Source organism: Saimiri boliviensis, chromosome 9, assembly GCF_048565385.1.
Source record: "Saimiri boliviensis isolate mSaiBol1 chromosome 9, mSaiBol1.pri, whole genome shotgun sequence".
In the NCBI taxonomy this organism is placed as follows: domain Eukaryota; kingdom Metazoa; phylum Chordata; class Mammalia; order Primates; family Cebidae; genus Saimiri; species Saimiri boliviensis.
Window position 1 is genome coordinate 94,492,661 of NC_133457.1, and position 27,638 is coordinate 94,520,298.

A 27,638-nucleotide genomic window follows, 5' to 3' on the forward strand; every position below is an offset into this window, starting at 1 on the left:
GCCTGGTATTGGACAAGGCGGGCATTAGACATCCATTTTCCCGGAGCTCCACGGAGTAGTGACTCCACTGCATGGGAAGTCACTAAGTTTAACTCCTGTCCCAAAGTCAGTTTGTCTGCCTCCTTGACTAATAGGGCTGTGGCCGCTACCGCCTTTAGGCAAGCCGGCCATCTGGAGGCTACAGGATCAAGTCTTTTACAGAGGTAGGCGACTGGCTGGGACCAGGGTCCCAGAGTTTTGGTGAGCACCCCCTTAGTGACTTTCTGTTTTTCATGCACAAACAACTGGAAAGGTTTAGAGATGTCTGGCAAGGCCAAGGCTGGGGCCGCAGTCAGGGCAGTCTTGAGCTTGTCAAAAGCCCATTGCTCTACCTCTGTCCATGTCAAGGGCTGATTTCCTCCAGTGCAGGCATACAGGGGCTTGGCAAATCCCAAAATTCATAGCCTGCAGTACCCTACTGCCCCAAGGAATTCTTGAACTTGGCGTTTCGTGGTGGGGGTGAGTATTTGCAGCCCTGTTTGGACTCGGTGGGGTGCCAGTGCCCGGTTGCCTTTCTCTATAATATAGTCCAGGTAAGTAACTTTTGGCTGGCAGAGTTGGGCCTTTGTTTCCCTAGGCCCCTCTGCTGGATTCCTGGTTCGTGAGATAACTCGGGTTTCCTGGAATGTTGTTATCATGGCCTTAGTAACTCTCTTATCTTGCTTGGCCTCTAGGGTGTCTTTATTGTTAAAAACTTTTTGGGCAATCTTTAATAACCGAGTTAAATTTATTTCCTGGAACTCCTCTAATTTTGCATTTTTTTTTTTTTTTTTTGATGTCTGGGGCAGACTGGGAAACGAAAGCCAGATTTATGGCCTGCTGATTTTTTGGGGCCTCAGGGTCAATAGGGGTGTCCTGTAAGTGCTCAAGGAAAGCAGCTAGCAACTCCTGCGGACCCCGAGTTACAGTCCCCACCTCGAGGAGGTTAGTGGGCTTATGGGCCACTCCCTTAACCCCCCCCTTTTTTTTTAAAGAAACCGGTAAAAAGTGTTCAGAGCCTGGTAACCCTAAGGTGTTGGGGTCCCATTGGGGTCAGGTAGAGGGAAAAAAACCTTTTTAATTTGGTTTCCCTATTTTTTTTTTTTTATTTTTTACTATTCCTTTCCCTGGACCTATGTTGGCTTTCAGGGCTTCTTATCTAATTTTTTCTCTTTTTTCTGTGGTGAACAGAATTAGTAATAATTGTAGGCAGTCATTTCAAGTGGGGCGATGACTCTGGAGTATGGATTTTAAGAGCCCTGCCAAAACCTGGGGCTTTTTAGAGAATGGGGATGTTGAGCTCCATTGTAAAACCCTGTCACCGCCACTACCTTAAGTTTTCCAGCCTCCTAGCACGACACCCTCCAGGGGAACTTTCCATTTCAGCAGGTTTCCAACCCTTCCCCGGGCCATCTCAGCAGTTCCTCAGCACAAACCTCTCTCGGGCACTCTCAGCAGCTCCCCAGCCCCTTCCCTCCTGCACAGCCCCTCACACTGGATGCATCTGACAGCTTGCAGGCCATAGGAATCCCCTTTGCCATGCCACGGGTGCTGCCAATTTTGGGTTCAGCCCAGCGGCTTTTTTTTCTGCTCTTAATAAGGCTTGTACCAGCACTTGGCGTTTTGGCCCTTTGATTTCTATTACCTTCCAGTTACATAAGTCACTTGAAAAGAAGGGGATGTGAACAAAGAAGGTGACCCCAATTGTCTTCTATCGGGGGTGCCTCTTGGAGAGGAAGGACCGCCAGTGGGTGTGGGGCTCTCTGCTGCAGGTGTGCAGTGGGGACAAGGTTTGGTTACTAGTACTGTTGAGGGGGGTGTTGAGGCCCCGATTCAGAGGGCCTTGAGTAGGGTGGAGGTAATTCCTGATCCTCTGATGGGGTGGGGAGAATGGCTGGCCCAGAAGGGGCTTTCTTTGGGCTGGCTAACATGGCCTGAAGTCTAGCCTGTTTTATGCAGCGTTTCAGCCACAGTTGGGTGGTGGTGGGGTTGTTGGACTAAATCCAACCATTGGTTAATGTATGGAAAAAGGTCAGGGTGTCCAGGGGTTTCTGCGACCATTTTTCACACAGCCTGGGTAATTACTATTGTTTTGAGTTGTAGTCCCAGTGTCAGGCCACCCAATTTAGAAAGACTTTAGATTAGATAAAGAGCAGAGTTCTCCATGGGTTCATTTCATTTCATATTGGCCTGAAAACCCAATCTTGAAGTTGGCCGTCATGCATTGGAGGCGGGTACAAGGCCGGGAGCTAGACGACCCCATTTGGGTGTTTTTTTTAAAAAAATTTTTGAAGTTTTCCCCAAAAGACTAGCTTCACTGAGGATCTGAACCAAAAACCTTACAGTTGCAGGTCCCAAACCTTAATGACTGTGTTAACAAACCACTTGTGTTACAAAGGGTTAGAAAGCTTTTCTTAAAGCCACATTCTGAATCCGAATCTGCACCCTGAGGCAGTGTGGCCTGCCTCAAAGCCAGATGAGGCTGCCGGCTGGCAGAGGAAGGAAAAAAAAATGCTTTTTGCGTCAGTTTAAAAACTGAGCTTGCAGCCGCTGGGCGGGCTGTGAGTTTTCCGCCTCTGCAGCTTTTGGTCACCTTGACACAGGGACCCTAAAAAAAGTACTAAATCCCTCTCTTCGTATCTCTTTTTCTTTTTGTTTTCCTCTCTTTGCCTCTTTTTTCCTGCCTTTTTTTTTCTCCTTTTCTGTCTTCTTTTTTTCTTTCTCTCCTCTCTGTCTTCTTTTTTCTTTCTCTCCTCTCTGTCTTTTTTTCTTTCTCTCCTCTCTGTCTTCTTTCTTTCTCTCCTCTCTCTCTGTCTTCTCTCTCCTCTTTTACTTTTTTGTCCTCTCTCCTCTCTTCTGCCCACTTTCTCTCTTGCTCTCTGTTCTCTGTCTCTCCTCTCTCCTCTCTGTCTCTCTCCTCTCTCCTCTCTGTCTCTTTTTTCTCTCTCCTCTCTGTGATGCATCACCGGGCACTGCCCATAACAACATTGGACACTTTTCTGGCAGAATAGGCAGTTACCGATTTTCCATCCCAGCCTGAAAAAGAGTACTTGTAGACCCTGATCTAGGACTTTGTCTCCTACAATCCCAAACAAACTACTTCCTAGGTATTAAGGGCACAACTGCCTCCCCGACATGAAATTAGACCCAGCATGGGCGAAAACTACTCCTTTCCCGGTGGAGGTGGCTGGGAGAATTTACAAGCCACAATAATTATAACAAGGAAGAAAATAAAGACAACTAAAGTTAAAAGACTATCTGCCACATGGCGAAGGAAGAAAGAGTGAGGCCTCAGTGATAGAAGAAAAAATGAGAAAGAAGGAGAAGTAATCTCTGCAAGGGTATAATCAATAAAAGTTCCCTGCATCCAGTGGTTCGTCAACCACTGTAAAATATTCCCTACCTCAAGGGAAGATGGCCTGAACCAGTGTATGTCTGCTAGCAGGAGTCTAACAAAACTGACAAATCTACAGATGAGACAGGACCACATACAAGAGTGACAGACAAAGGGTGGGTGTCCCCCAGATGGGAGACCACTCAGTTGCCTCTCCGGCCACTTTCCCGAAGGAGATTTCAGGCTGCATCTTGGCTAAGGTGTGCTCGTATAAACCCCGGGCCTGGTCACCTCAGGATGGAAGTCCAAGTAGGACAGCTCTGAGGTGAATCACCATGATGCCCTATGACGCTCCCATGGAACCGTGGGTGGAGGCCCACACAAGCCCCGTAGCCTTTCACCCGTGGGACTACATATATACATACTCTCTCTCACTCACACAGAGGTTACGGAAAACAATCGAATGCTGGCACCCCCTGCCAGCTACCAGAAGGCCGCGAATGCTGGCACCCTCTGCCAGCTACCAGAAGGCTGGCACCCACTATGCCACACCAGAAGGCTGTTGCCCACTGCAACCAGCCACCAGAAGGCTGCCACCCACTATGACAGCCACCAGAAGCCTCAAGCAACGTCTCGGTGAGGCTTGCCAGGTCAGAGTTGCAATGACTCTTCAGTCCCCCGACTCAGGCCCTTTCCTTTGAACTAGTTCCCAGTTTCCAGACCAACCTTACCTCCGGAGGTCTTTAGGACCCTGAGGAATTTCGGGTGAATGTCGGCCGGGTGGTCGCTTATCCTCCGCGGTGGCACTCTGGGGCCCTGGGACAGTCAGGGGGCGCCTCCCCTAGAGGCTTCCGAGGTGGGAGCGGCCGCCCGGGCGAGATTCTGAGATGGCTTTTGTCTGGTGATGAAAATAAAAGATCTCGGTGGGACCTCCAAATGTTGTACTGGATCGAGCATAGAAAGTCAACACCAAGACAAAAGTATGTCAAATTGCAGGGTCATTTATTATGCCGGTGACCACAGAGGACTCGCGTCTCTCCAACCCGTGGCCCCGAGTTCAGGGGGAGTGGAGTTTTTAAGCTGAAAAACCACATCCTGGTTTTAGGGTGAGGGGATGTGGGGCAAGCAACTTTTCAGCACTTATTGATAAGCAGCAGCAAGCACTTTTCATAGAAGCCAAGGTCAGCAGTTATTGCAAAGAGAATGGGGAAGCCGTGACAGCTTATTTTAAGAACAGCTTTGTCTTTTACAAAATGGCATTTCTCAGGTTCTAACTGTTAGACTAGCCATGTTACACTCCCATTCTTTGGGCAGGGAGATGCTTAACTGGCTGGAAGCACGTAACCCTGCAAACACAGCTGCATCCGGAGGCCTCGGGGCTTCCGGGCTTCCGGTCCCCCCTCTTCCGGATGCCTGGGCTTCCGGGACGTGCGCGCCGCGCCGTGTGGGGCGCGCACGCAGGGCTGGGCGTGAAGGGGCGTGCGCGTGCGCAGGCCACTCGCCAAGGGACTAGGCAGAGCCGTGGAGCCGCCGCCAGTTCACTGTCGGTCCACGCCGCCCGTCGCGCTGCCCGCCCGTCCAGCGTCCGCCGCTGCCATGGGAGTGCAGGTGGAAACCATCTCCCCAGGAGACGGTGAGTAGGGGCGTGTGGCGACCGGGAGTGCCTCCAACACCGCTGCGCGCATCCGCTTACAGTGCCCATCTCTGTCTCCTCAGGGCGCACCTTCCCGAAGCGCGGCCAGACCTGCGTGGTGCACTACACCGGTGAGTCGGGAGCCCTGCGGGGTGGGGACCCGGACCGTGGTCCCCAGTCCGGGTGCTGCTGGCCGCCAAGGCCTGGGGCTGGGGGCCCAGGGGCCCGGGGCGTGGCGGCAGCGAGGCCCGCGTGGCCCGAGGCTGAGGCCTGGGCGGTGGCTCAGGGGCAGCCTCCGGCCTGCGAAACCCGGGCGCGTCTGAATTGGCGGTTGTGAGCTTTGGCGGCGGGTTAGGTGTTAGTTATCTAGCTCATCAGAAGCTTTTCTACACCTTAGATGTTGCCCTTATTCCCACTGCTCAGATGAGGAAACTGAGGCTTGGCGAGACAAAGTCACTTTCCCAAGGTCACACTTTCAGGAATGGGCAGAGCTCTGGCCAGGGACTATTAGGAAGGATTTGTACGGTTTCTGACCCTATCCCCGCTTCCAGCCCTCTCTTCAGTGGAGATAAAGACGAGGTAATTTGGAGTCTGCAGGGCTGCTGCTTCCCCCGGGCCACTCGGAATTCGCCCCTTTGCCGCGGGTGGGGAAACGACCCACTTCCTAAGTCATTGCTTTGGCTCTTCCTGGCCTGGGGGGAAGTAGAGCTGCACGGCCTTTTTCCGGCTTTTGACTTTTGAGCCACTTACAGATCCAAGACTCTGTGGCAGCGATGGCTCAGGCTGACCGGAAGCTGCACATGTCATTTAGTCCCCCAGCTCGTCTAGAAGTAGAGAATTTTCTCATCCGCATTTTAAAGAATCTGATAAACAGTGATAATGTAAGCCGAAGGAAGTATTAGACACCTCCCCTTCCCCAGCCGGAAGTCAGACCTCAGAGTCGCGTATCGCCTTTTACTCCTTGCCCTTACAAGGTCCTCCTGGTTTGTATGGGGGCAGGGGCGGGAGAGGGAGAGAGCTGAGTTGGCAGAGACTCCATGGCTGTGGCTGTTGGTCCCACGAGGGTGGGAGTGATTGGTGTAGCCACAGTTGTTGATAGGAATAACCTTCCCTCTACCTCCTTCTTCGCCTTTCGCAACCTTCCCACCCTTTCCTCCGTTCCTTCTCCCTGTTTTCCCACTCCCTCTCCTCCTTTTCTTCCTCCTGGGCAGTAGCCTGTGGGCAGTTCTGGCCAAGTTGTTCACGAATAAGCTCCACCTTTCCCTTCCAAATCATGGAAATATGAAGGGATCCCTCTGTTGAGGGAAATGACTTTCACTGGCAAGAGGAAAGGCAGCTAACATCCCTCCTCCCATGCACTTTAATTTCTGTTGCCCTTCTCCATGGGTAGACATGGGGGCAGGACGTAGCAGTTAAGGACTAGAACTTTAAAAAGGCTGCCAAAGGAGGCACTGAAACTCATCTTTGTGGGGAGCAGTCTCATGTCTGTGAAAGAAACTGGAAAGCACTTTTGATGTTTTAAATAGCTGTCCTTGTAGGTCACAGTTAGCACCTGAGCCTGGGAGGTCTAGTAGATGAAAGCTCATGTGTTCGGTGATTTTTGATTGGAAGGACGAGAAATGTAACCATTGCCTTTTATTTACAGTGCTGGGGTGAGTGGGCAGTTCATTCAGTTCCCACAGCCAACTGGGGCAAAGACTGGGACTCGAGCCATGAGGAGCTGCCTTCTGTCACACCCCCTCCCCACGCTAGCTTGTACATAGCCACACTGGGGTGTCTGGCAACATGTGTCCCACTCCCACGTCTGCCCCTCATGCTCACCCATGTTCTGGTGCTGCCAACTGGACTGGACCCCAGTATGTAGGCAGTGCTGCACTTCACCATGCCTCTTGGTGAAATATCCTCTTCACACAGCGTGTCTGGAGCCTTTTCCTATGAGAACAGATGGTCATGAGACCCGGAACACCATCAGGGTTTCCAGTGCCTCTTGAAGTCTGTGTTTTTCTCTCGGGTGGCACCCACCCGCATGTTCCCAGAACAGCAGCAGGACCCTGGCATGCATTAGGACAAAAGCTTTCTTTTTTATTTCATTCTGATAAGCCCTACAAAGACGCCTTAGTGAGAAGCCAGCTCTGCCTCATGCTCACAGAATAGGCTGTTTTCTAACAGGCTGGCGGCTTTGTTCCCGTGGGTCTTTGTCACCAGTCTCCCAGGAATAACCTGTTTGAGACCTGTGGGGGTGTGAGAGGAGTGGGTAGGCACTGTGAGATCTCATCTGTAGCAGTTAAGGCTTTTAAGTCACTGGGAACAGAATCCATCTTGGGGGAACATGATCAGAAGTTGGAGCTATCACAAAGGTTCCAGGGGTCTTCAAAGGCAGGAAGCGCACTGGTCCCCAAGAAGAAAAAGGCAATAATTGTGATGCCCCCAGTTCTCATCTCTGTTGTTTTGTTTTTGTTTTTTGTTTGGGTTTTTTTTTTTTTTTTTTTTGGTTGTTTTGTGTTTTATTTCCTGCCTGCCTGACTGCCTCAGTGGTCTCCTGTTAGAGATTTGTGTTTTTCTGCTTCTCCCAACTGGTAAGTGGTGGATGTCCCCTGCATGCTCACCCTTCACCCCTCCCATGCCCAGTTTCTCTGTCGTCTTTTGAGTACCTGGCTCAGATTGCTTGGCTGTGAGTCTGTTACATTTCCTGAGAAGGAGGGTTTGAGTAAGGTGAACACTCTTGATCCAGTCAGCTCTTGCCAGGTGCCCGCTGCTGCTGATTTGGGCACTGGTCCAGAGAAAGAGGGATAGAAGTAAGGTGGCCAAAATCTCCCCTTAGCCATCAGAGGTGTGCAAAGCACAGACTGACCAAACCACATGGGTTCTTTAAATGCCACTAGTGGCTGTCAGTAGTCACCTTGATGCTGCTCTCAAGGGTCCCTCTGGTGACTTCGGTGACCTTCTAGCAGAGCACAGCATGGGCAAGGCCTCAAAGGAAGGCCTGCACTACCTCTGTGGTACCAGAGGGAAAATAAAAAGTTCACTATCACCAGCTAAGCATCTCTTAGGAGCATGACAGTCATTGAGGGAGGGAGGTGGTGGAAAGGTAACCTGCCAAGGAAGTGCCTTTAGCAGCCAGTGAATTCTCACAGCTCCTCCCTGCTGCCTCCAGTAGCTTCGTCTTTACTGTAGAGCTTGTCCTGGCACACAGCTAGGTTTAGATCTCTTTTACTTATTTCAGTAGGCCATGTGCCTGCCATTGTGAGAGCAACCTCAAGGGGAATTGAAGGAATGTTTTCTTTTTTCTTCTTAAAAAGTAGCTGGATATCTTATCCTTGGGATCAGGTTTAAATCGGCTATAGCCTCCTGGCTTCTGACTGAGAAAAACTGAAAAACTCTCAGAAGGGGCCTTCTTTTTTCCTCTTAAAAAGTAGGTGGACATCTTGTCCTTGGGATCAGGTTTAAGTCAGCTATAGCCTCCTGACCGACTGAGAAAAACCAGAAGCTCTTCAGCCGTATGTCCTCAGGAGGTCAACTGGGAGAGCAGCTGAGGCTCCCAGGGCAGGTATAGCCACTTGGCTGCAGCCTCCTTGCTTTTCCTTAGCCTCATTCCCCCTTCTTCTCTGCTTTTATTTCATACACTCCCTTGCTGGCTATATCTTGGTTGGTGATCTGAGGTCTGGAGGGAGGTTCACCCTCAGCAGGGATGCCTCAGATGGCTTTCCCTGATGTGTGCTGTCCTGAAGCACACAGGCTGTAACTGTTGGGGCAAGGCTGCAACAAGACCCTTTGCCTTTTTCCCACAGCAGATGTATTTTAAGCAAAAGCAGCAAGCCAGGCTAGGGATATGGCTAGTGAACTAAATAGACAAAGACCTGATCTAGTGGGGCTTTGCTCATGAAGAGACTGATAGTATGGCCATGGGGCACATCAGGTAGTAAGCACTGTGGAGAGATTAAAGCAGACTGAGGGGCAGGAAGAGAAGTTGGCTGCTTTTCATGAGGGTGATTGGAAAAGGCCTCTGAAAAAATGGCATTTTAACATTCACTCAAAGAAAGTTGGTGAGGGAGCTATGGGGCTAACTAGAAGAGTAAGAGCTCATGCAAGACCCTGAGGCTGGAGCCTGCTCCCTGTGCTCCCTGCATTAGAGGAACAGCAAGTGGATTGTGTGAGAGGGGGTGTGGCAGGAAATGAGGGGATGGTGGAGCCTGGTAGTTGTTATATTAATGTTGGCTTTTTCTAACTTAGGTGGGAGCCATTGGTTGGCTTGGATGTTAACAGGTCCCCCACCTTCTGGCTACTGTGTGGACAACAGGCTATTGGGGGCAAAGTCAGAAACAGGACCCTGTTGTATCCCAGGTGTGTAGAGTGCCAGCTCAGGCAGTGGGCAGAAGTGGTGCCAGGTGGACAATGATCCCCAAAGAGGATGTGGGTTCTTTGCTGTGTTCTCATCTTGGCCCTGCCGTCCCAGCAAGCTGAGAGCTTGAGCAGATTGTCCCACAGTTCTCAGCTTCCACCTGCTGTCTATAAAATGGGAATAGTGACACCTGCTGTGAAGCAAATACCAATTGAGACTTACCCAGTTGTCTCCAAAGTGGTGCTCTTTTTTAAAGCCACAGTTCCATTGAGCCTTATTCATTGGAGTTATGTCTGTACTCTCAATCTAGAAGAGTCCTTACACTGTTTCCTTAACTCTGATTTATTTGAAGAAAGCAGGCTATTTATCTTATAGAATACTCCACATCTGTCTTACCGTTTTCTCATGGTGTTGTTTAACTTGTTCCCTGCCTTGATTTTTCTGAACTGGATGTTTCATGTTTTAAATGTCTGAATAGATTGCTTTTAAACATTTCAGTATGAGTACTTCATCCTCGGCACACATAGGAAACATCACTAGTTGTGATGCTAAATTTGATCTTTTTTGTAAAGGTATATTTTCCCCTTTGCAATTAGCAGTGATCTGTGGAGTGCTTAGGTAGCCATAGATGGTCTGTTGTTAATCAGCCTTTCACCTAGTGGTATTTACACTATCTGATAATTCTCCCCTGAAGAAATCTTTCATTGGCATTCACAAAGTGTTGATTCCTTCATTCTTTCTAAATTCATGAGCTGCTATTCTTCATTATAATATAATGAATATATTCATTATATACAGCTAATATAATTCATTAGCTGCTATAAGGTAAAGCTCATTCTTTGCCTTTAAATAGCAATTTTTATTTTTATTTTTTGAGACAGTGTCTCCATCACTCAGGCTGGAGTGCAGTGGCTTGATCATGGCTCACTGTAGCCTCAACCTCCCAGACTCCCATCCCAGTCTCCCATCTGGCCTTCCAAATAGTTGGGCCTACAAGCACATGCCACCCAGCCTAATTTTTGTATTTTTTGTAGAAGCGGGGTTTTGCCAGGTTTCCCAGGCTAGTCTCAAACTCCTGGCCTCAAGTGATCCACCCCTTTTAGACTCCCAAAGTGCTGGGATTACAGGCATGAGCCACTATATCCAGCCTTTAATTACCAGTTTTTAAAATGAAAAATGATTGTTAACTGATGGGGTTGCCATTCCCAGTGGAGGCAAGTGACTTTTTCCCCCTCTATTTGCTTTTACTGTACTGTGGGCTCAAAACTTTGGTCAGGACCTTAAGACAGTGATAGCCTTTATTCTTTTTGATGCTAATGTCATCCTAAATTTGGCCAGTAGGAGCCCTTCAAGCTGACTCCAGTACCTTTTTGACAGGCTCCCACCATTCCTTCATCCATTGCTTGGTTTCACTACTCTGGTCCTACTATCACCCATCTTTCAAAGAGCTCTTGTTCCTTTCAGTGGGGTCCATAGACCCTCCCCCCCCCTTTTTTTGGTAACAGCTTTATTGAATATAATTTACATGCCATAAATTCATTCAGTTAAACATGTATGTTTAACTAGAACATTTTTAGAGCTTAAACTGATTTTTATGAGGTACTCAGGGATTTATTATATCCATAAACTGGAAATCATTTGTCTGCCTTGGAATTTTCTCTAAAAATATTGTCACCTGCAATTTCCCATGGAAGAAGCCAGGGTTATTATGAAGAACTTAATCACACAGCATCCAGTTCTCCCTTTGGTGCTTATGGTGACATTTGTTTATTTTTACTTCTGTTTTTTTGTTTTTGTTTTTGTTTTGTTTTCCTGCTAAGAAGCTTAACCAAGTCCCTGCCTCCCCTCCTCTGGACCCCTTTGATTTTGACCAAGTATATTCTAGCAGTGCAGTAAGTCAGGGAGGCAGAAATAACCATTTCCTAGATGCTACTGTCTCTTCCTGTTGTATTTACTCTTTCACTCCCAGGAGCTCAAGCCACCTAGGCCTGGATTACTCAAATACTCCAAGCCTTTTCCCACATGGAAGTCTCTGCCCCTTTGCTTAGGTGCTACCACACTGCCCTCACTCCCCGCTGCATGACAGGCTCTTTTCTGTTCTTTATAGCACAGCTGAAGTAACACTTCACATGTGTACATGCATGCTTCTAATTCTGCAACAACACACCCATCTATTTTCTTAGCCCCCACCATAGTCAGGATCTGTGTCGTCAGCATCTGCTCTTTCCCCAACAAACTGCAGGCTCCAGGAGGCCAGACCCACACTAAGTGTTGTTCTCCAGGGTCTCCCCATCTGTCTTGGCATAGAGTAGCCATTGACTGACTGTTTAAATGAGTGTCCAGTTAGGACCTGGCATTCCATCAGTTTATTTTTACTTTCATTTTTCCTTCTGTTTTTTTTTTTTGTTTTGTTTTCCTGCTAAGCTTAACCAAGTCCCTGCATTCCCTCCCCTGGACCCCTTTGATTTTGACCAGGTATATTCTAGCAGTGCAGAAAGTCGGGGAGGCAGAAATAACCAGTTCCTATATATTCATTCAGTGAATATATAAGGAGCTGGGCAAAGCCTCAGTGTTGCCCTCAAAGTGCTTACCCTGTAGGGAGTGGTCAGTTACAATGAAAATATCCCAGGCACCCTATACCTATAGGCTAGAACTTTTTGGAGGAAGTGCCACCTGGTCTTGGGTGTGTCTGGTGCAGTCAGGCAGGAGGAAAGGGCCTTCCAAGTATGTACACAAGCCAGGAAGAGAAAAGGGTACTTTGATTTTGAATGTCTGTTATGTGTAAGACACTGTCTTGGTTACCAAGAATTTAGGAGGGAAGAAGACACAATTCCTGCCTTCATCTTACACTGTAGTGGAAAAGACATTATAAATATGATTAATAAGCATGATTGTTGTGTGTAAACTTGTAAATGTTAAAGAGGAACTAGGAAAAGGTTAAGCTTTTAGATAGACTGGCAAAGGCCTCAATGAAGAAGTAACATTTGAGAAAAGACTTGGAGGTGGTAAGGATGTAACCCATGTGACTATTTGAGCAAGGTAATTTTAGGCAGAGAACAGCAAATGCAAAGGCCCATGGGTGGGGGTATCTCTGGTGTGTGTGTAGAACATAAGGAAGCAATGTTCTGGGACTGGAGAAGTATGAGAGTAATCAGGTGAAGTCAGAGGGATGGTGGTAGGGGCGGAGGCTTGACAGCTCTTGGAAGGTCCTGTAGGCCATTTTAAGAGCTTTATCTCCTGAGATGGGGAGTCACAGGAGTCTTTTTAGCCAAGGGGTAATAGGGTCTGGCTGCTGTGTCAGGTTTAGACTATAGGAGAGCAAGGGCAGAAGCAGGGAGACCAGGGAGGGAGTTAATAATAGTCTGTAACAGAGGTCCAGAACTCATGCCTTTAACCATTATATCCTATAGAAAATGCATATTTCTACCACTTCCAGCTAGCCACTGTTAAGTGATATTTCTTTTTTCTTTTTCTTTTTCTTTTTCAAGACAGAGTCTCACTCTGTCGCCCAGGCCGGAGTCCAGTGGTGTGATCTCAGCTCACTGCAACCTCTGCCTCCCAGGTTCAAGCAATTCTCCTGCCTCAGCCTCCCGAGTAGCTGAGATTACAGGTGCACTGCCACACCTGGCTAATTTTTTGTATTTTGGTAGAGATGTGGTTTCACTGGGTTGCCCAGGATGGTCTCGAACTCCTGAGCTCAGGTAACTGCTCACCTTGGCCTCCCAAAGTGCTGGGATTACAGGCGTGAGCCACTGTGCCCAGTCTAGTGCTATTTCTCTCTCTCCCTCCCCATATGATACAATATGGTAGGCCCTCTTATTTATATTGTGATTAAAATGGAAAATGGAGAGACACACCCACAGGGCATGCATTCTGGTTTGTGTTCTTTTTATTGCCTCTGGATTCTGCATGTTCTTCCCATTATGGGCCCTGCCTTTGAAAATACACTTTTGGTTATAGGATCTAAAGGGATTTAGCCAAAGGTTAGAAGCATTTCCATTCCGCGTATGGGAAATGTACTTACACGGTTTGTGATCTCAGGGAAATGTTGGTGAGAGTGAGCTGGTTCCCTCTCTGAGTAGGCACTTGGACCCTTGGTCATACCCCTCACTCATAAGGAGTTCTCAGAACCCCACTTCAGGGAGGTTGTGCTGGAATGCAGCCACAGAGACCCAGAAATGGAATAAAAATGTAAGATTTGAATTTGTATCTTTTGCCTATCTAAATGTAGAATCCCTTTTTATCCATCATGATTGGGACAAGTGGGTAGTTGGTATGCTAACATAAAAGTGACATGACTTCTCAACATCTATTTCAAACTCAAACATAAATCATTTTTCTTTGAGTACGGCTCTGCTAGTGGAGTTTCCCAACATAGTTCTTGCAAAACCAATTTGACCTTTTTTAAAGTAGAGCAAAGACAGTTGTGAGAACATATAAAAATCCAACCTTTCCAGATTTTTAAGATTTCTTTTTCTAAATGTAGTCTCTCATATGATTATTCACTAGCAATAGTTTTTTAGTGACTTGCCTTTATTGAGTCTTTCCCAGCAGTCAGCTAGAACCACTGTTTGTATTCACACTCATATTGATTTACATACTATTTAATTATATTATCTTTACACAGTAAATATAGGTAAACATAGGTAACCACTCCTCTCTTTATGAATATAGAACTCATGGGAATGAAGGAGTGATCAAGAGCTAGAGACTAAAGCATGAGGGAGTGTTCTTCACCATGCTGGGGTATGAAGGCTGTGAGTTGTATGAGTCTCTGAGTAAGGCGCTGAGTAAAAGGTGGTTAAGAGAGCTTCTGTATCTAATAAGGAAAAGGAGGAAAGCAAACAGCCAAACATTAGACCCTGAGCCATACAACCATCTGGGAATGCTCTAAGTGGCTTCAAATGCAAAGCCTCAGAAAAATATTGGCTCCCCCTACCTCCATTCAACCATTACACTTTTTTTTTTTTTTTTTTTTTAAGAGATAGTCTCAGGCCGGGCGTGGTGGCTTACATCTGTAATCCAAACACTTTGGAGGCCAAGGCAGGCAGATCACTTGAGGTCGGGAGTTCAAGACCAGCCTGACCCACATGGTGAAACCCCGTCTATTTAAAAAAAAAAGAGAGAGAGAGTCTCATTCTGTTGCCCAGGCTGGAGTGCACTTGTACAGTCATAGCTCACTGTAACCTCAAACCTCTGGGCTCAAGTGATCTTCCCCCTTAAGCCACTCAAATAGCTAGGACTACAGGCATGTACCACATCTGACTTTTTTTTTTTTTTTTTAATTTTTCATGGAGACAGGATAGGTGGGGGTGGGGAGTGAGTCTTGCTATGTTGCCCAGGCTGATCACAAACTCATGCTGGTCTCAAACTCCTGGCCTCAAATGATCTTCCTGCCTCAGCCTTCCAGAGCACTGGGATTACAGGCATGAGCCCCCGTCTGCACCTGGCCTCATTGCACTTTTTTGTCCTTAAGAAACTCACCTGCATGTTTAAAGTAGAAATCCTTTTTCCCTCTCCAAAGTGTAAATGGCAAGGACTTTATTTTGAAGGTTTGGGGTTTAGGATATTCTGGTTTTTTTTGTTATTGTTTGTTTAATCTTAAAATTTCCCATATTTTGGTTCCTGTAAAATGCTGCCTATAGGAAACACTCCTGCAAAGATTCATGAGCAACTTTAAACTGCACTGTGAGTCATGAGCTTTCACTACAGGTAGTGAAGCCATTAAGTCTATAGAGGTGCCTTCTTCAGTCTTCTTTCCTTTCCCACTAGAAGGTATATGGGACTGCCCTTTCCCAAAGCAGAGTGCCCTGGAAGTAACTCCATTTCTATTGGGTTATTAGTGAAATAATATCCCAGTGGTCCTTGCGAATCTCCAGGTCCTGGTCTTGAGTCTTAACCACTGCTTTAGTGGTTTGAGCCAACCCCCAGGAACATAGTCTGGGGATACTTTGCTGCCCAGCAGCTGCTGGCCAAGTCTCCCTCTGCTGATTCCTTGATAAGCAGCAGGAAAGCACGGGATGCTAGGAGGAAGACAGACTTGAGACTGTCTTCATTGTCTTGTTTTTTAAACCCTTTTGCTCCCTTTCCAAGGATTTCAGTTTGAGAGGAGATCCAGGTGAGGTGACATCAACAGCCTTTGCATGCAGTCTTAGCTTTGGTCCCTTTCATCATCTTGTGCTTTTAACTGGAGCACATTTTCACATTTTGCTCACTGATCAGTAACTAAAGGTGCTAAAAGTAAAGACTACCATTCTGGGATTAGCCCTCATACTCATTTTACCATATAGGAAAGAAGGTCTAAATATGAAGGCCTCATGCTTGTCCTTCTTAAAAATCATGCAAGTAAAGCAAATCCAAGAGTGCCCTGAATACCAGCACCGCAGGTGCCACCAGGACACAGAACGCAGGCCAGGTCTGTGAGCTTGGACTGCATTCGGTCAGGAGAGCCAATACTAAATACTTGAAATCAAGAATATGGGGCTGTTCCAGGCAGTTTCTCAGGCATGAGTTATAAGCTTTTGTATGGGCAGAAATGAAATTGGTCAGTTCTTCAATTAGAAGGTAATGCTTGTGATGTTTTATGCTGAGCGGCCTTTAGAGCTTAAAGACTGTCAGCTGCCATATCTGCACTATAACCTCAGTTGCCTTCTCTCAGCAGGGCATGCTTTCTCTAGGAAATTATGGCACTAACTTGGCAGGTGGTTTCACTGTACAAGGGCTCCAGCTCCTGGCACAAGTGATTTCCAGAGTTAAAATTGAAGCAACTGCTGAGACTTGACTTGCTGCCTGCTTTACCTGTTCCTTCCCCAGACAGAGGAAGCACTATCCATTCATTGCCAGTGTGGATATGGGAGCTAACCATATATAGGATTTTAGTAAATGCCACTGTCTACTTTTTTCTTTTCCTTTTAAAAAAAAAAGTTAATGATACATGATCAAAATCCAGTAAACTGCACATTTAAAAAATGTACAGTTTCATAAGTTTTGATGTGTCATTGGGAATTCACCCCTCCTTACCCTCCTCTAACAACTACCGGTGTGCTTTTTTGTCAGTGTAGATTTGTTGCATTTTCTGAAGTTTTATATAAATGGGATCAAACAGTATGTTCTTTTGTCTCTGCCTTCTTTCACTTGGCATAATTATTCTGAGATTCATCTGTGTTATCCCATGTATCGTTTGTTCCTTTTTGTTGCTAAATAATTTTCTCTATATAGATACACATATTTACCAACTTAACCAGTTGGTGGATGTTTGAGTTAGTTTATAGTTTTTGGCTATTGCAAATAAATCTGCTTTGAACATTTGTGTACAAGTCTTTCTATGGACATAGCCTGTTATTTCTCTTGGATAAATACTCAAGATTAGAATGGCTGGGTCATATGGGAGATTTAAGTTTGACTTAACTATCAAGCTGTTTTCTGAAGCTTTATGTTCTATTCCCACCCAGCAGTGTATGAGAATTCCAGTTCCTTCACATCCTCAATAATGCCTGATGTGGTCAGTCTTTTTAGCTTTACTCATTCTGATCGGTGGTAGACACATCTCCTAGTGGTTTTAATTTGATTATAATAACTCAGAATGTTTAGCATCTTTTCATATGCTTACTTGCCAGCTATCTTTTTCAGTGAAGTGTCTTGTCTGTTCAAATCTTTGGTTTTTTATTGATTTTTTTAAATTGTTGAATTTTGATGGTTTGTTATATTCTGGACATAAGTCCTATATCAGGTATGTACTTTGCAAAAGTTTTCTCCCAGTATATGGCTTGTCTTTCATTTTCTTAACAGTGCATTTTAAAGTACAGAAATGGTTTTAATTTGATGAAATTCCATTTATTCTTTTATAGATAGTGCTTTTTGACATCATACTAAGAAACCTTCGCCTAACCCAAGGTCACAAAGGTTTCTTTCTTTTGTTTTCCTTTAGGAGTTTGATAGTTTCAGCATGTAACATTTAGGTCTAGGATCCATTTTGAGTTTATGTTTGATAATGGTGTGAAATTTTTACTGTATTATGTTTGAATATTTTGTCCTTTCAGCCCAATATAATTTTCATCTCAGACACTGTAGTTTTCATTTCCGAAAGTTGGAGTCTTATGGTCCTCCTCTACTAATTCTAACATTTTGTGTGTTCTGAGTTGCTTTCAATTGATTGATAAGTCTCCTCATTGTGGGTCCTGTTTTCTGCCTCTTTGTATGCCTAGTAATCTTTGGATGCCAGACATTGCGAATTTTACCTTTTGGTGTGCTGGATATTTTTATTCCTATAAATTTTCCTGAGTTTTATACTGAGAAGCATTTAAGTTATTTGGAAACAGTTTGATGCTTGTGAGTCTTGCTTTTGTGAGGTAGGTCCAGAGCTCAGTTTAGGGCTTATTATTTCCTGCTTTAGGCAAGATCTTCCTGAGTATTCTGCCCAGTGCCTCGTGAATCATGAGTTTCTCCAGTTTGACTGGAGCCCTGTGTGAGTACTGGGTACTGTTCCTCTAAGACTTTTGGATAGCTCTTTTCCTGGCCTTGAATACTTCCCTCAAATGTATGCACTGAGAGGGACTCTGCTGAATACTCAAAAGAGGACCCTCTGTAGATCTCTGGGGAGCTCTTTATAGCTCTCTCCTGCCAGTACTCTGTCCTGTGAACTGACTCTAGGTGCCTTGAGCTCCATTCCCATTCCCTCTCCCTGTAACTCCCAAGGATATAGGCCTGGCCTTGTTTCCCAGGTCTCAGGAATTATTGTTCTTCATTATGGATGTCTGGTGTTTTACAAACCATCCTTTTAGCTATTTTGTCTAGGTGGTTTTTAGGTTTTTGTGGGACTCTTTTTAGGGAGGAAGGGACTGGTTGTGGGTTGTTTCAAGAACAATCTGATCTTCCTCATCCATTTTGACCAGGAATGGAAGTCCTCACTACCTGTTTTGACATTACAGACTGAACAGCATAATTCCCACCCCTAAAAATGCTACATACACACTCGTTCTAGCTTAACAAACACTGCTTTCACCTTCTCCCCCTGCCTGACAAGTTATGGCCATAGATAAGTGGCCTGTTCCTCCCCGCTTGGGAAGCCCTCTTTTTTCCTTGCCCTATAGCTTGTGCCAGTAGTGTGACACCCACTTAATCACATACCACCTGCCCATTTTTGCAGGTTATTGTTTAGCTTTTGGACTTCATGATGGGAAATCCTCTTCTTGGGCCTAAGGAATCCCAACACCACTGCCACCACCCAACCCTTCCCTGTGAAGATTTCTCCTTAAAAAAGTAGATGAGATTGACAGTTGGTGACTGTGGTCTGAAATTCTAGAGCAAGTCTTATGCCCCTTTCCCAGGGACAACAGATCATCCAAAATAGCATAGGAAAATAAAGATCCTAGGCAAAGGTCCTGCTCAAAGCTCCTTTACTTAGAAATCCTGCTTCCTGGCTTTTATCTTTTTCTTAAGATACTAGGGAGAAACTTGCCCCTCAGTGTCCAAGATAGGCTCAAGGGAGCTGGGGTCAGGCATTCTCACAGAGCCATAGTCTTCACCGAAGAACATCCACATTTCCATACTGGCTTGGCAGCAGATTCAGGCTGTGTCCCACCTTGTGCTCCTGTCCTGGTACCAGTCAGATAGATCATTGAAGTATCTCATCTCAGGCAAAGCAACGTTGATACACGGATGCATGTAGTGTCTGGAGGTTGCTTGGCATTGCATTTGATCAAGGCAGTAAAAAGAAAGTTTAGGCAGTCTGTCTCAGTACCCTGTGGTTTTCATTGCAATCAAAATACTATCTTGCACAAGTCAGGGCATGTTCAAATTTGTTAAGAAATAGAATAATTCTTTTATAGATATGCCATATTTTTCAAATTATGGGTTATGAAACATTAGTGTATCATGAAATAAATTTAGTGGGTCACAAGCAGCATTCTTTTTAAAAATGAGAAGTATATTCCGTGTAACTTACATGTAAATTTTATTTTATTTATACGCAAAATGTGGTTACGTGTACTGGGTCCTGACGTAAGATACTGGTCCCATTGTCGCAGATCAGGGATGTCTGGGTGGTTTTGGTTGTTGAGTTCCATTTCTTTGTTACTCCTCTGTGGCAGCACTGCATTGTGGTGTGCTCACTAAATGTCAAATAAAGGTTTACCTCATGCCAGTTGTGTTTGGCTAGAGGCAACTGAAGACCCAACATAAGGCAAAGCAGACTTCCTTGTTTTGGTAAGACTTTATTTTTAAGAGCAGTTTTAGATTATCAGCAAACTTGAGAGGCAAATACAGAGATTTTCCATATATCCCCTGGTCTCACACATGCATAGCCTTCTATTATCAACATCCCCCACTAGAATGGTACATTTGTTGCAACTGACGAACCTGCATTAACACATCATAATCACCCAAAGTCCATAGTTTACTCTAGGGTTCACTCTTGGTGGTGTACATTCTGTGGGTTTGGACAAGTATACGATGGCATGTATTCATTATAGCATCATACAGAACATTTTCACTGCCTTAAAAATTCTCTGTGCTCCATCTGTTCTTCCCTCCCTCTACCCTTGACTCCTGACAGTCACTGATATGTTGACTGTCACGGGTCTTACCTTCAAAGCACACTTTTAATCACTTTAGAACATGAGTTTTGAGGGAAGTGGTTTGGGGCTGATTCAGAGCACTGGAATGACCATCTTGTGGTATGCCTGGCCTTCTTGTGGTCACAGGGTGACTGGCATGTTCCAAACATGACATCCTCACACAACAGCATTCACCAGGTAGAGCAGGAACTTTCTTTGCAAGTCTTTGTTTTTCTTTTTACTAATGAGGTAGGACTTTCCTGGAAGATGCCAGTAGACTTCACAGCAGGTCCTGTGGTGCCCAAACTAAGTAGGTGTAAGTGCCCAAACTGACCCAAATCCCTACCCCACACCACCCCTGGCATAGGGGGAAAGCTTAGATTGATTCCAGTTCATCTGCTGGGCCAGGCTGTTGTTGCTCCTGGGAAGGTGATGTTTAATTTGAAAGGAAGATGAGTGTGCTGAGTCCAGGTTGTCCCACAGCCTTGGTTCCCCATTGCCCCTATGGGCATGTTTTTCTTAAAATAATGCAGACTAGAGAGAAGCTCTTTCTGGTTTTCAGTCTCCTTTGTGGCTCACAGGTTTTGCACTCAGTGGTTCTGACCTTGGGTGGGTTACTGAGCCTTGGAGTTGGTTTTTTTATTTCTGTTACAAGCAGTTTCATGGAAGTGGAGGGAGAGGCTCCCTGCCTGGCCAAGGAATGGAGGATCATAGCTGTTCATTGCCTACCTTCACCCTTACCTCTGAGTTTGGTTGGGTTGGATTCTGTATAAAAGTACAGTTTGAAATGGGCTAAAGGCAGTGTATTTGGTGGGTATTGTGGAGCCTGGAGACCTGTTCTCTCCCAGGAACTCATTTATGGAGAACTGTTCAAGTCCTGCCATCAGTCATTTCTTTCATTGGGTGGTGACTAAAGGAATGAGCTAAATGCATACCCCAGCTTACCAGTTTTGGGGCACCAGTTTCTTGGAAAAGGTACAGGTCCCCACCCTCCTGTATCCTCTTAGTCCTCAGCTTCCAGCTTCAGGCTCCAGGCAGCATGGGCATCCATTCTGCTCCCACGACATCCGTCTCTACTCCTGCTCTGTTAAAAACACCACTACCCAACCCCCACCCCATTTCTTATTTTAAGTTCACATAGTCCATAGTGATAATGCTGCCAATTCATCTCTGCCTCCCCATCCTACTTGCAAGTGTTAACATTGTTTTTTAGGTTGGGATTTTGTCAGGATTTTCATTTTTTCCTAAACTCATACACACAGAATTGTAATGTTTTTGTGGATTTTCTAACGGTTAGAACTATGGTGAGTGCTCACCCTCAGTCTTCCAATAAAATCAGTTTTGTGCTAATTACATGTTAACCACTGGCTGACCCTCCAATCTGGAATCCTAATTAGAGAATTTCAGGAACTCAGTGTCAGCTATCACATTTGGCTGGCAGTGGCTTCCTGAGAAACCAATGTTGATGTTGTTTTTGAAAAGGAAGTTGCAGATATCTATTGCAGATGTCTGTTCCTCTTTTCTCATAGCATCTCTGGAGTTCCCCTTTTATTGGAAGGTGCCGTCATGGCTGGTCCAGCTTTTGGGAAACTGGGATAATAGAGCGTGACATTTGGGTTTATGATTTATAATGTAGTTTTACTATTTTGGTAAGCTACTTCACTTCTCTCTGTCTGCCTCAGTTTCTTCATGAAATGGGGATAGTGCTGTGGAGAAAGAATTGAATTAGTTCTTCATGTGTGGAAAGCATCTAGCCCAGTTAGAGTAACTCAGAGTGGTGCCACTGCTAACAGAGTTGCTAGCAGTTGGCTGGGTTTACTGAGTTAATTCTATTAAGGGCAACCATTCCAACCTCCTTAGTATTCCTGCTCTCTTATGTCACTTCTGTTACAAAGTGTTAGCTGTGCAAAAATCAGCACAGGTTGTTTTCTGGGGCAGCAATGGATAAAATAAGTGGGATGAATGCTGCACACATTCTGTCTTTCATTTCTCTACTTCAGCCCAGGTTGTTTTTTACTTTTCCCAGGAAGATTATGACAACTCAGGAACCAGCCTACAAGGGCCCAGCTTTATGCCCCAGGTTTCCTGTTGGTATGAGACACTTGGCACTAGAATGTGGATGAAAGCTTGCCTTATAGCTTCCTCTTACCACATCCCATAGTGCTGACCCACAGCCTGGAGAGCAGCAACATGTGTAGGTCACAATCAGTGAACCACAGAGGAGAGGGTGGCAGATAGTGGAGGGGGATTTGCCTGCATTGAACTATGGAGGAACAACATGTAAACACATTATATGTGAAAGGTGACTGGGGAATTTGGGAAGGAAGATTGCTTCTTGCACTGTGTGTGTCTTCTAGACATTTTGTGCACCTCAAGGGACCACAGTTATTTTTAGTGGGGGAGAAAATCCACCAGGTGCTAGAAGAGTCATGGCAGGAAGAAGTTTATACTTCCCATCTCCAGAACAAGGTAGACTGCCAACCACCACCTTTGGTATGCGGGGTCTTTTTGTAGCCAACTTACTGCTTGGAGTCAGGGAAGCATTCACAGGTCTGGAGTAGGACTACCCCAACTCCTTAGATGCCCAGTGAGGCCACAGGAAACCCTCCCTAGATACCGCAATTCCTGCCAGACTCTTCCGCACTAGCATCTCTGATGGGTGCTCTGCTGGTCTCTGACTTGCCTTGTGTCATGACTTGTCGCTCACGTTACAACTGCCCTTTTTCACAGGGATGCTTGAAGATGGAAAGAAATTTGATTCCTCCCGGGACAGAAACAAGCCCTTTAAGTTTATGCTAGGCAAGCAGGAGGTGATCAGAGGCTGGGAAGAAGGGGTTGCCCAGGTATGCTCTCTCATTTGTTTTGTTTTACTTTCTAGTATTTACCTTTTATATTATTTTTATAGGTGACATATTTATATGGCTCAAAAATTTAAAAAGTGAAGTGTCTCACTCTCATCCCATCCCATCTGCCCAATGCCCCCACAAGAAGCTTCTGCTGTTAATGCTTTCTGTACTGTGGTTTAAGCACATACTGCTTTTTTCTTGCTTTCACACACATACTGTTTTGCAGTTTACTTTTTCACTTAATCTATTTTTGACACTCCCTATACCAGTACATAAAAGAGGAGTAAACTATGATATAGCTGCATAGTGTTTCGTTATGTAAGTGTGCTATAATTTATTTTGCTAGTGCTTTATTAATGAGTATTTGGGTAATTTCCAGAATTTTGCTATTGTAAACAATGCTGCAGTAACTTACCTTGTACAGATTTTATTTTACATGTCTGCACATGTTGCCATAGGACATATTCTCAAAAGTGGGGTGAGTGCTCAAAGCTGTGTGTACTGTTTTTTGGCAGATATGCCGAGTTGCTATCTCTAGGGGTTGCACTCTGAACTGTCTGAAGGCTATGAAGGTGCAATCTCCTCCCGTCCCTAGCATCACAGTGTACTGTTAAATCTTTGGCCTCAGGACAGTATGAGTAAAAAATGGTATCAGTGGTTTTAATTATTTCTCTTACTATTAACCATATTGTGTCAGGCTGCTTCTGACAGGTCATGCTAATGGAGAAAGTAATTTTGTCTTGTGATCCTAATCTCTTTCCTCCCCATTTGTGGAAACAGCTTTTGTTCTGCCAACACTATAAAATTCCCAGGAGACAGTAGGGACCCAGGGTTGCCAAATTTCAGCTGGATTCTGTCTTCCCATCAATCCTAGGGATTTTTTTCTGGCTCTAACCAGGTAAAGGGATGTTTTTCAGTGACCTAAGACCCAGGGAACTTTGTAATTAGGCTCTGCTTGATGTGTAGTCTGCTTTCCTCTCACCAAGGAGAATTAGAAATTTAACCAAGATGAAAAGACAGATTTCTGTCTCTCTCTTTTCCAGAATACACATGCTCTACTTCCTCTATAAAACATCACCGATTTATCTCCAAATAAACTGCTCAACTTTCAGAAACTTGAAGCCTTCCACTCCTAAGTGCCTGGGTTTCTGTTCCTGTAGAGCAGAGGATTGGCAGGATGAGGAAGAGGCTTTGTAGTTTACTTCCCCTGGGAAACCTTGCCAACCATAGCTGTTTGCCTCTGTCTCCCTAGTCTGGCTAGCTCTTAGATCTGTAGCCCATCCTCCATCTCACATGCCAGCCATTGTTCATACCACATCCCATCTTTGACTGCTCCAGCATTGGAACAATCGCTGTGTTGTATATCCTAAGTGCTGTATCTCCCATCAAGATAGTGTTACCAGCCTACTTCACATCTCAGGCTTGGAGAGGCATGACTCTCCCTTTAATTGGTGCTTTGGGGTCAGTCATAGCCCTATCATTTGTGAGAAGTCTAGGTAGTTTGAGATCTGCATAAAACATCTTTTAAATTCTTCACAGCATATTTTTTTCAGCAAGTTAAAAACACAGAAAAGGGAAATTGTCTTATGCCCCTTTTCCTTTCCTTTTGATATTGTTTTGGTTTTACATGTTTACAGGCATTGAATCATGCCACAAGGACTATTTTGGCAGCTTTTTTTCATCCATCTTGGACATCTTTTCATGTTAGTACATTTAAAGCCACCACTATATTCTTTCTGACTAATCCCTGGTGTGGATATGCCTATGAAACCACTCCTTCTATGATGGACATGAGTTGTTAGCAGAATATTCTGGAAGTAGAATTGCTGAGTCAAGGAATATGATTGTTTTGAATTGTACAAGATAAAGCCATATTTCACTATCCTTCCTACCTTGGTCCAACATGTCCCAGTTTCAGAGGGGAGCAGGGATTAGATGCTTCACAGGCTGCAGCTTCCTCTTTATTCATCCTCTCTCCAGTGGAATCCGAAAGCCAGGAACGTGGGAGACCTAAAGCAAAGCAGAGATAGGTCAAAGGATGGAAATACTGCAGAGAACCTGCTCGCTGTTCAGAAAGTAGATATTTCTACTTATTTCTGTATTTAGTTTGAAATAAAATAATACACAAATACATTTTTTAAAGTAAAAATCTCTCCTTACTGGTCACTCACTATCCACATTGTTCTCATAGCAAAAATCTGGTATGTCCTTCCAAAGATGTTTTCTCTTGTAGGTATAATCAATATTTTCAAAAATAGTATCATATAGTACATGCTATTGTGTAGCCCAGAAAATCATATTATCTTTTTTGAAGTTTTCCTATATGGGTAAAAAAGTATAAGTAGAAAAAATACAGAAAAAATAGACTACCCCCAGGTATTACTTTCTATGTATATACTTTTTTAAAGCATAGTTTCAGAGTATTCCTTTTTCAAGAGGAGCACAGATGTCACTAAATGTGTCCTTTGCGTGACAGACCACCGAAGGGGGACTAGGTGGTAAGACATCTGGAATGGTACCTGCCCGGCATTAGTCATTAAGTCTTGGGTAGAAAGGCTGAGGGCATGACCCTTCTGAGAGTCAAGAAGGGTTTTGAACTGCCACTGGGCCTCTTGGAGTGAGATGCAGGGGTCATGGAATCTGACTGCCAACCTTCAAGTCCTGCCCAGGGAGGTGGTGATGCCTGGGCAGCTGCAAAGTCAATACCATCCTGGCCAAGGAGCACCTAGGTAAACAGCTCTTGTTCTTACAGAGACAGCTGGGGTGTGTGTCAAGCTGAATCTTTCTTCCTTGTTCTTTTCACAGATGAGTGTGGGTCAGAGAGCCAAACTGACTATATCTCCAGATTATGCTTACGGTGCCACTGGGCACCCAGGCATCATCCCACCACATGCCACTCTTGTCTTCGATGTGGAGCTTCTAAAACTGGAATGACAGGAATGGCCTCCTCCCTTAGCTCCCTGTTCTTGGGTAAGAAGATCAAATGCTGAAGGGTCCTTCACTACCTTCGTGCCTCCCATGATATGCCCAGTGTTTTGGTAGGTAGCAAAGAGAACATAAAGGTTGTTTCACCTGGGACCCAGCCCAAGCCTATCTGGCTGTCTCCAGCTAGAATAGAAGTGGCTTGGTCTCAGACTGCTCAGCTGTTGAGGAAGGGATTTGGCGTGGCAGATGGCATCGTGGCTGTCACCACTGCAGACAAAGAACACTGAGCTGCTGGAAACTCACAGATTTTCTGTCCCCAACAGGTCTGCCATGGAGGGATCCTGGTGCCTCCAGATGCGTGCACATGAATCCATATGGAGCTTTTCCTGATGTTCCACTATACTCTGTATAGACATCTGCCCTGACTGAATGTGTTCTGTCACTCAGCTTTGCTTCGGACACCTCCATTTCCTCTTCCCCTTTATCCTCGTATGTGTGTTTACCTAAACTATATGCCATAAACCTCAAGTTATTCATTTTATTTTGTTTTCATTTTGGGGTGAAGATTCAGTTTCAGTCTTTTGGATCTAGGTTTCCAATTTAGTACATGATCAAGTATTAACAGCACAAGTGATAGGTTAACTTTAGAATAGGAATTGGTGTTTGGGGGGGGTTGCAAGAATATTTTATTTTAATTTTTTGGATAAAATTTTTATCTATTATATATTAAGCATTCTTGCTGCTGCGCTGCAAAGCCATAGCAGATTTGAGGCGCTATTGAGGGCTGATGTCCTTGGGTTAAAATAAAAGCCCTACCTAAAACAGGTGGGGATGGGGAGAGCCTTTGCCTCAACCAGTCCCACCCCACCCTCTCCTTAAACCCTCTGCCTTTGAAAGCAGGTCATTTTCACTGCGATGTTGGACACTACAGGTATCTATCTGTCCCTGAGCCAGCAGGGACCTCTGAAGCCTTCTTTGTGGCCTGGCTTATTATTTTTTTTTTCCCCATCCTGTGGTTTTTCTAATGGACTTTCAGGAATTTTGTAATCTCATAACTTTCCAAGCTCCACCACTTCCTAAATCTTGAGAACTTTAATTGACAGTTTAAACTGAAGGTGCTGTTTGTAGACTTAACACCCAATGAAAGCCCAGCCATCATGACAAATCCTTGAATGTTCTCTTAAGAAAATGATGCTGGTCATCGCAGCTTCAGCATCTCCTGTTTTTTGATGCTTGGCTCCCTCTGCTGATCTCAAAGTTTCCTGGCTTTTCCTCCCTCAGCCCCTTCTCACCCCTTTGCTGTCCTGTGTAGTGATTTGGTGAGAGAAATCATTGCTGCCCCCTCCCCCCAGCACCATATATGAGTTTCAAGTTTTATTATTGCAATAAAAGTGCTTTATGCCGGCTTTTCTCAGCTCTGTGTCATGGTGGTAACTTTCAAGTGACTCCCCTGCCATCTGGTGCAGAAGGATGGGGTTGGGCGGGGTGAAGGAGGGTGGCAGTGGGGATGTAGTTTCAAGATTGTGTCTTGGCAGAAAAATGCAGCAGTGAACATCCTTTGCATTGGCCATTAAGGGGTAAGGGGGTTGGGAGTGAGGAGGAGGAATGTAGGGGGCAGTAGGTTTGCATCAAAGGAACTGCCTGAAGGGCAGGCCGGGATAGTCAGGGAACATCCCCTTCCCATTATCAAATATTTATTAAATGTGTGTTCCGGCCGGGCGCGGTGGCTCAAGCCTGTAATCCCAGCACTTTGGGAGGCCGAGACGGGTGGATCACGAGGTCAAAAGATCGAGACCATCCTGGTCAACACGGTGAAACCCCATCTCTGCTAAAAATACAAAAAATAGGCCGGGCGCGGTGGCTCACGCCTGTAATCCCAGCACTTTGGGAGGCCGAGGCGGGTGGATCACGAGGTCAAAAGATCGAGACCATCCTGATCAAAATGGTGAAACCCCGTCTCTACTAAAAATACAAAAAATTAGCTGGGCAT

At 45.3% G+C, this 27,638-nt stretch overlaps 2 protein-coding genes across 10 annotated transcripts in view; one reads left to right on the forward strand and one right to left on the reverse strand.

Moving 5' to 3' along the window:
* Positions 1-27,638, reverse strand: part of LOC104653401 (uncharacterized) — a 90,428-nt gene that overhangs the window by 3,533 nt on the left and 59,257 nt on the right. Inside the window, exons 2-4 of one of the 9 annotated variants that reach the window (XR_012519332.1) lie at positions 24,616-24,733; positions 6,807-6,917; positions 5,221-5,848 (exon numbers count right to left, since the gene is read on the reverse strand). Coding sequence is in view for 1 of the 9 variants with exons in the window: in XM_074406350.1 (XP_074262451.1) it covers positions 24,616-24,733 (118 nt within the window). In the remaining 8 variants the exon portion in view is untranslated. Of the gene's footprint in view, positions 1-4,083; positions 4,740-5,220; positions 6,918-7,428; positions 24,734-27,638 lie in introns of those variants that run through there. The other 8 variants (XR_012519331.1, XR_012519330.1, XR_746593.3 and 5 more) reach the window with 8 other exon arrangements.
* FKBP1A (FKBP prolyl isomerase 1A) lies at positions 4,851-27,062 on the forward strand. The gene is made up of 5 exons (XM_010351761.3): positions 4,851-4,985; positions 5,069-5,116; positions 22,608-22,720; positions 25,529-25,693; positions 25,972-27,062. The coding sequence occupies exons 1-4, from the start codon at positions 4,949-4,951 to the stop codon at positions 25,655-25,657; spliced, it is 327 nt and encodes a 108-aa protein (XP_010350063.1). The 5' UTR covers positions 4,851-4,948; the 3' UTR covers positions 25,658-25,693; positions 25,972-27,062.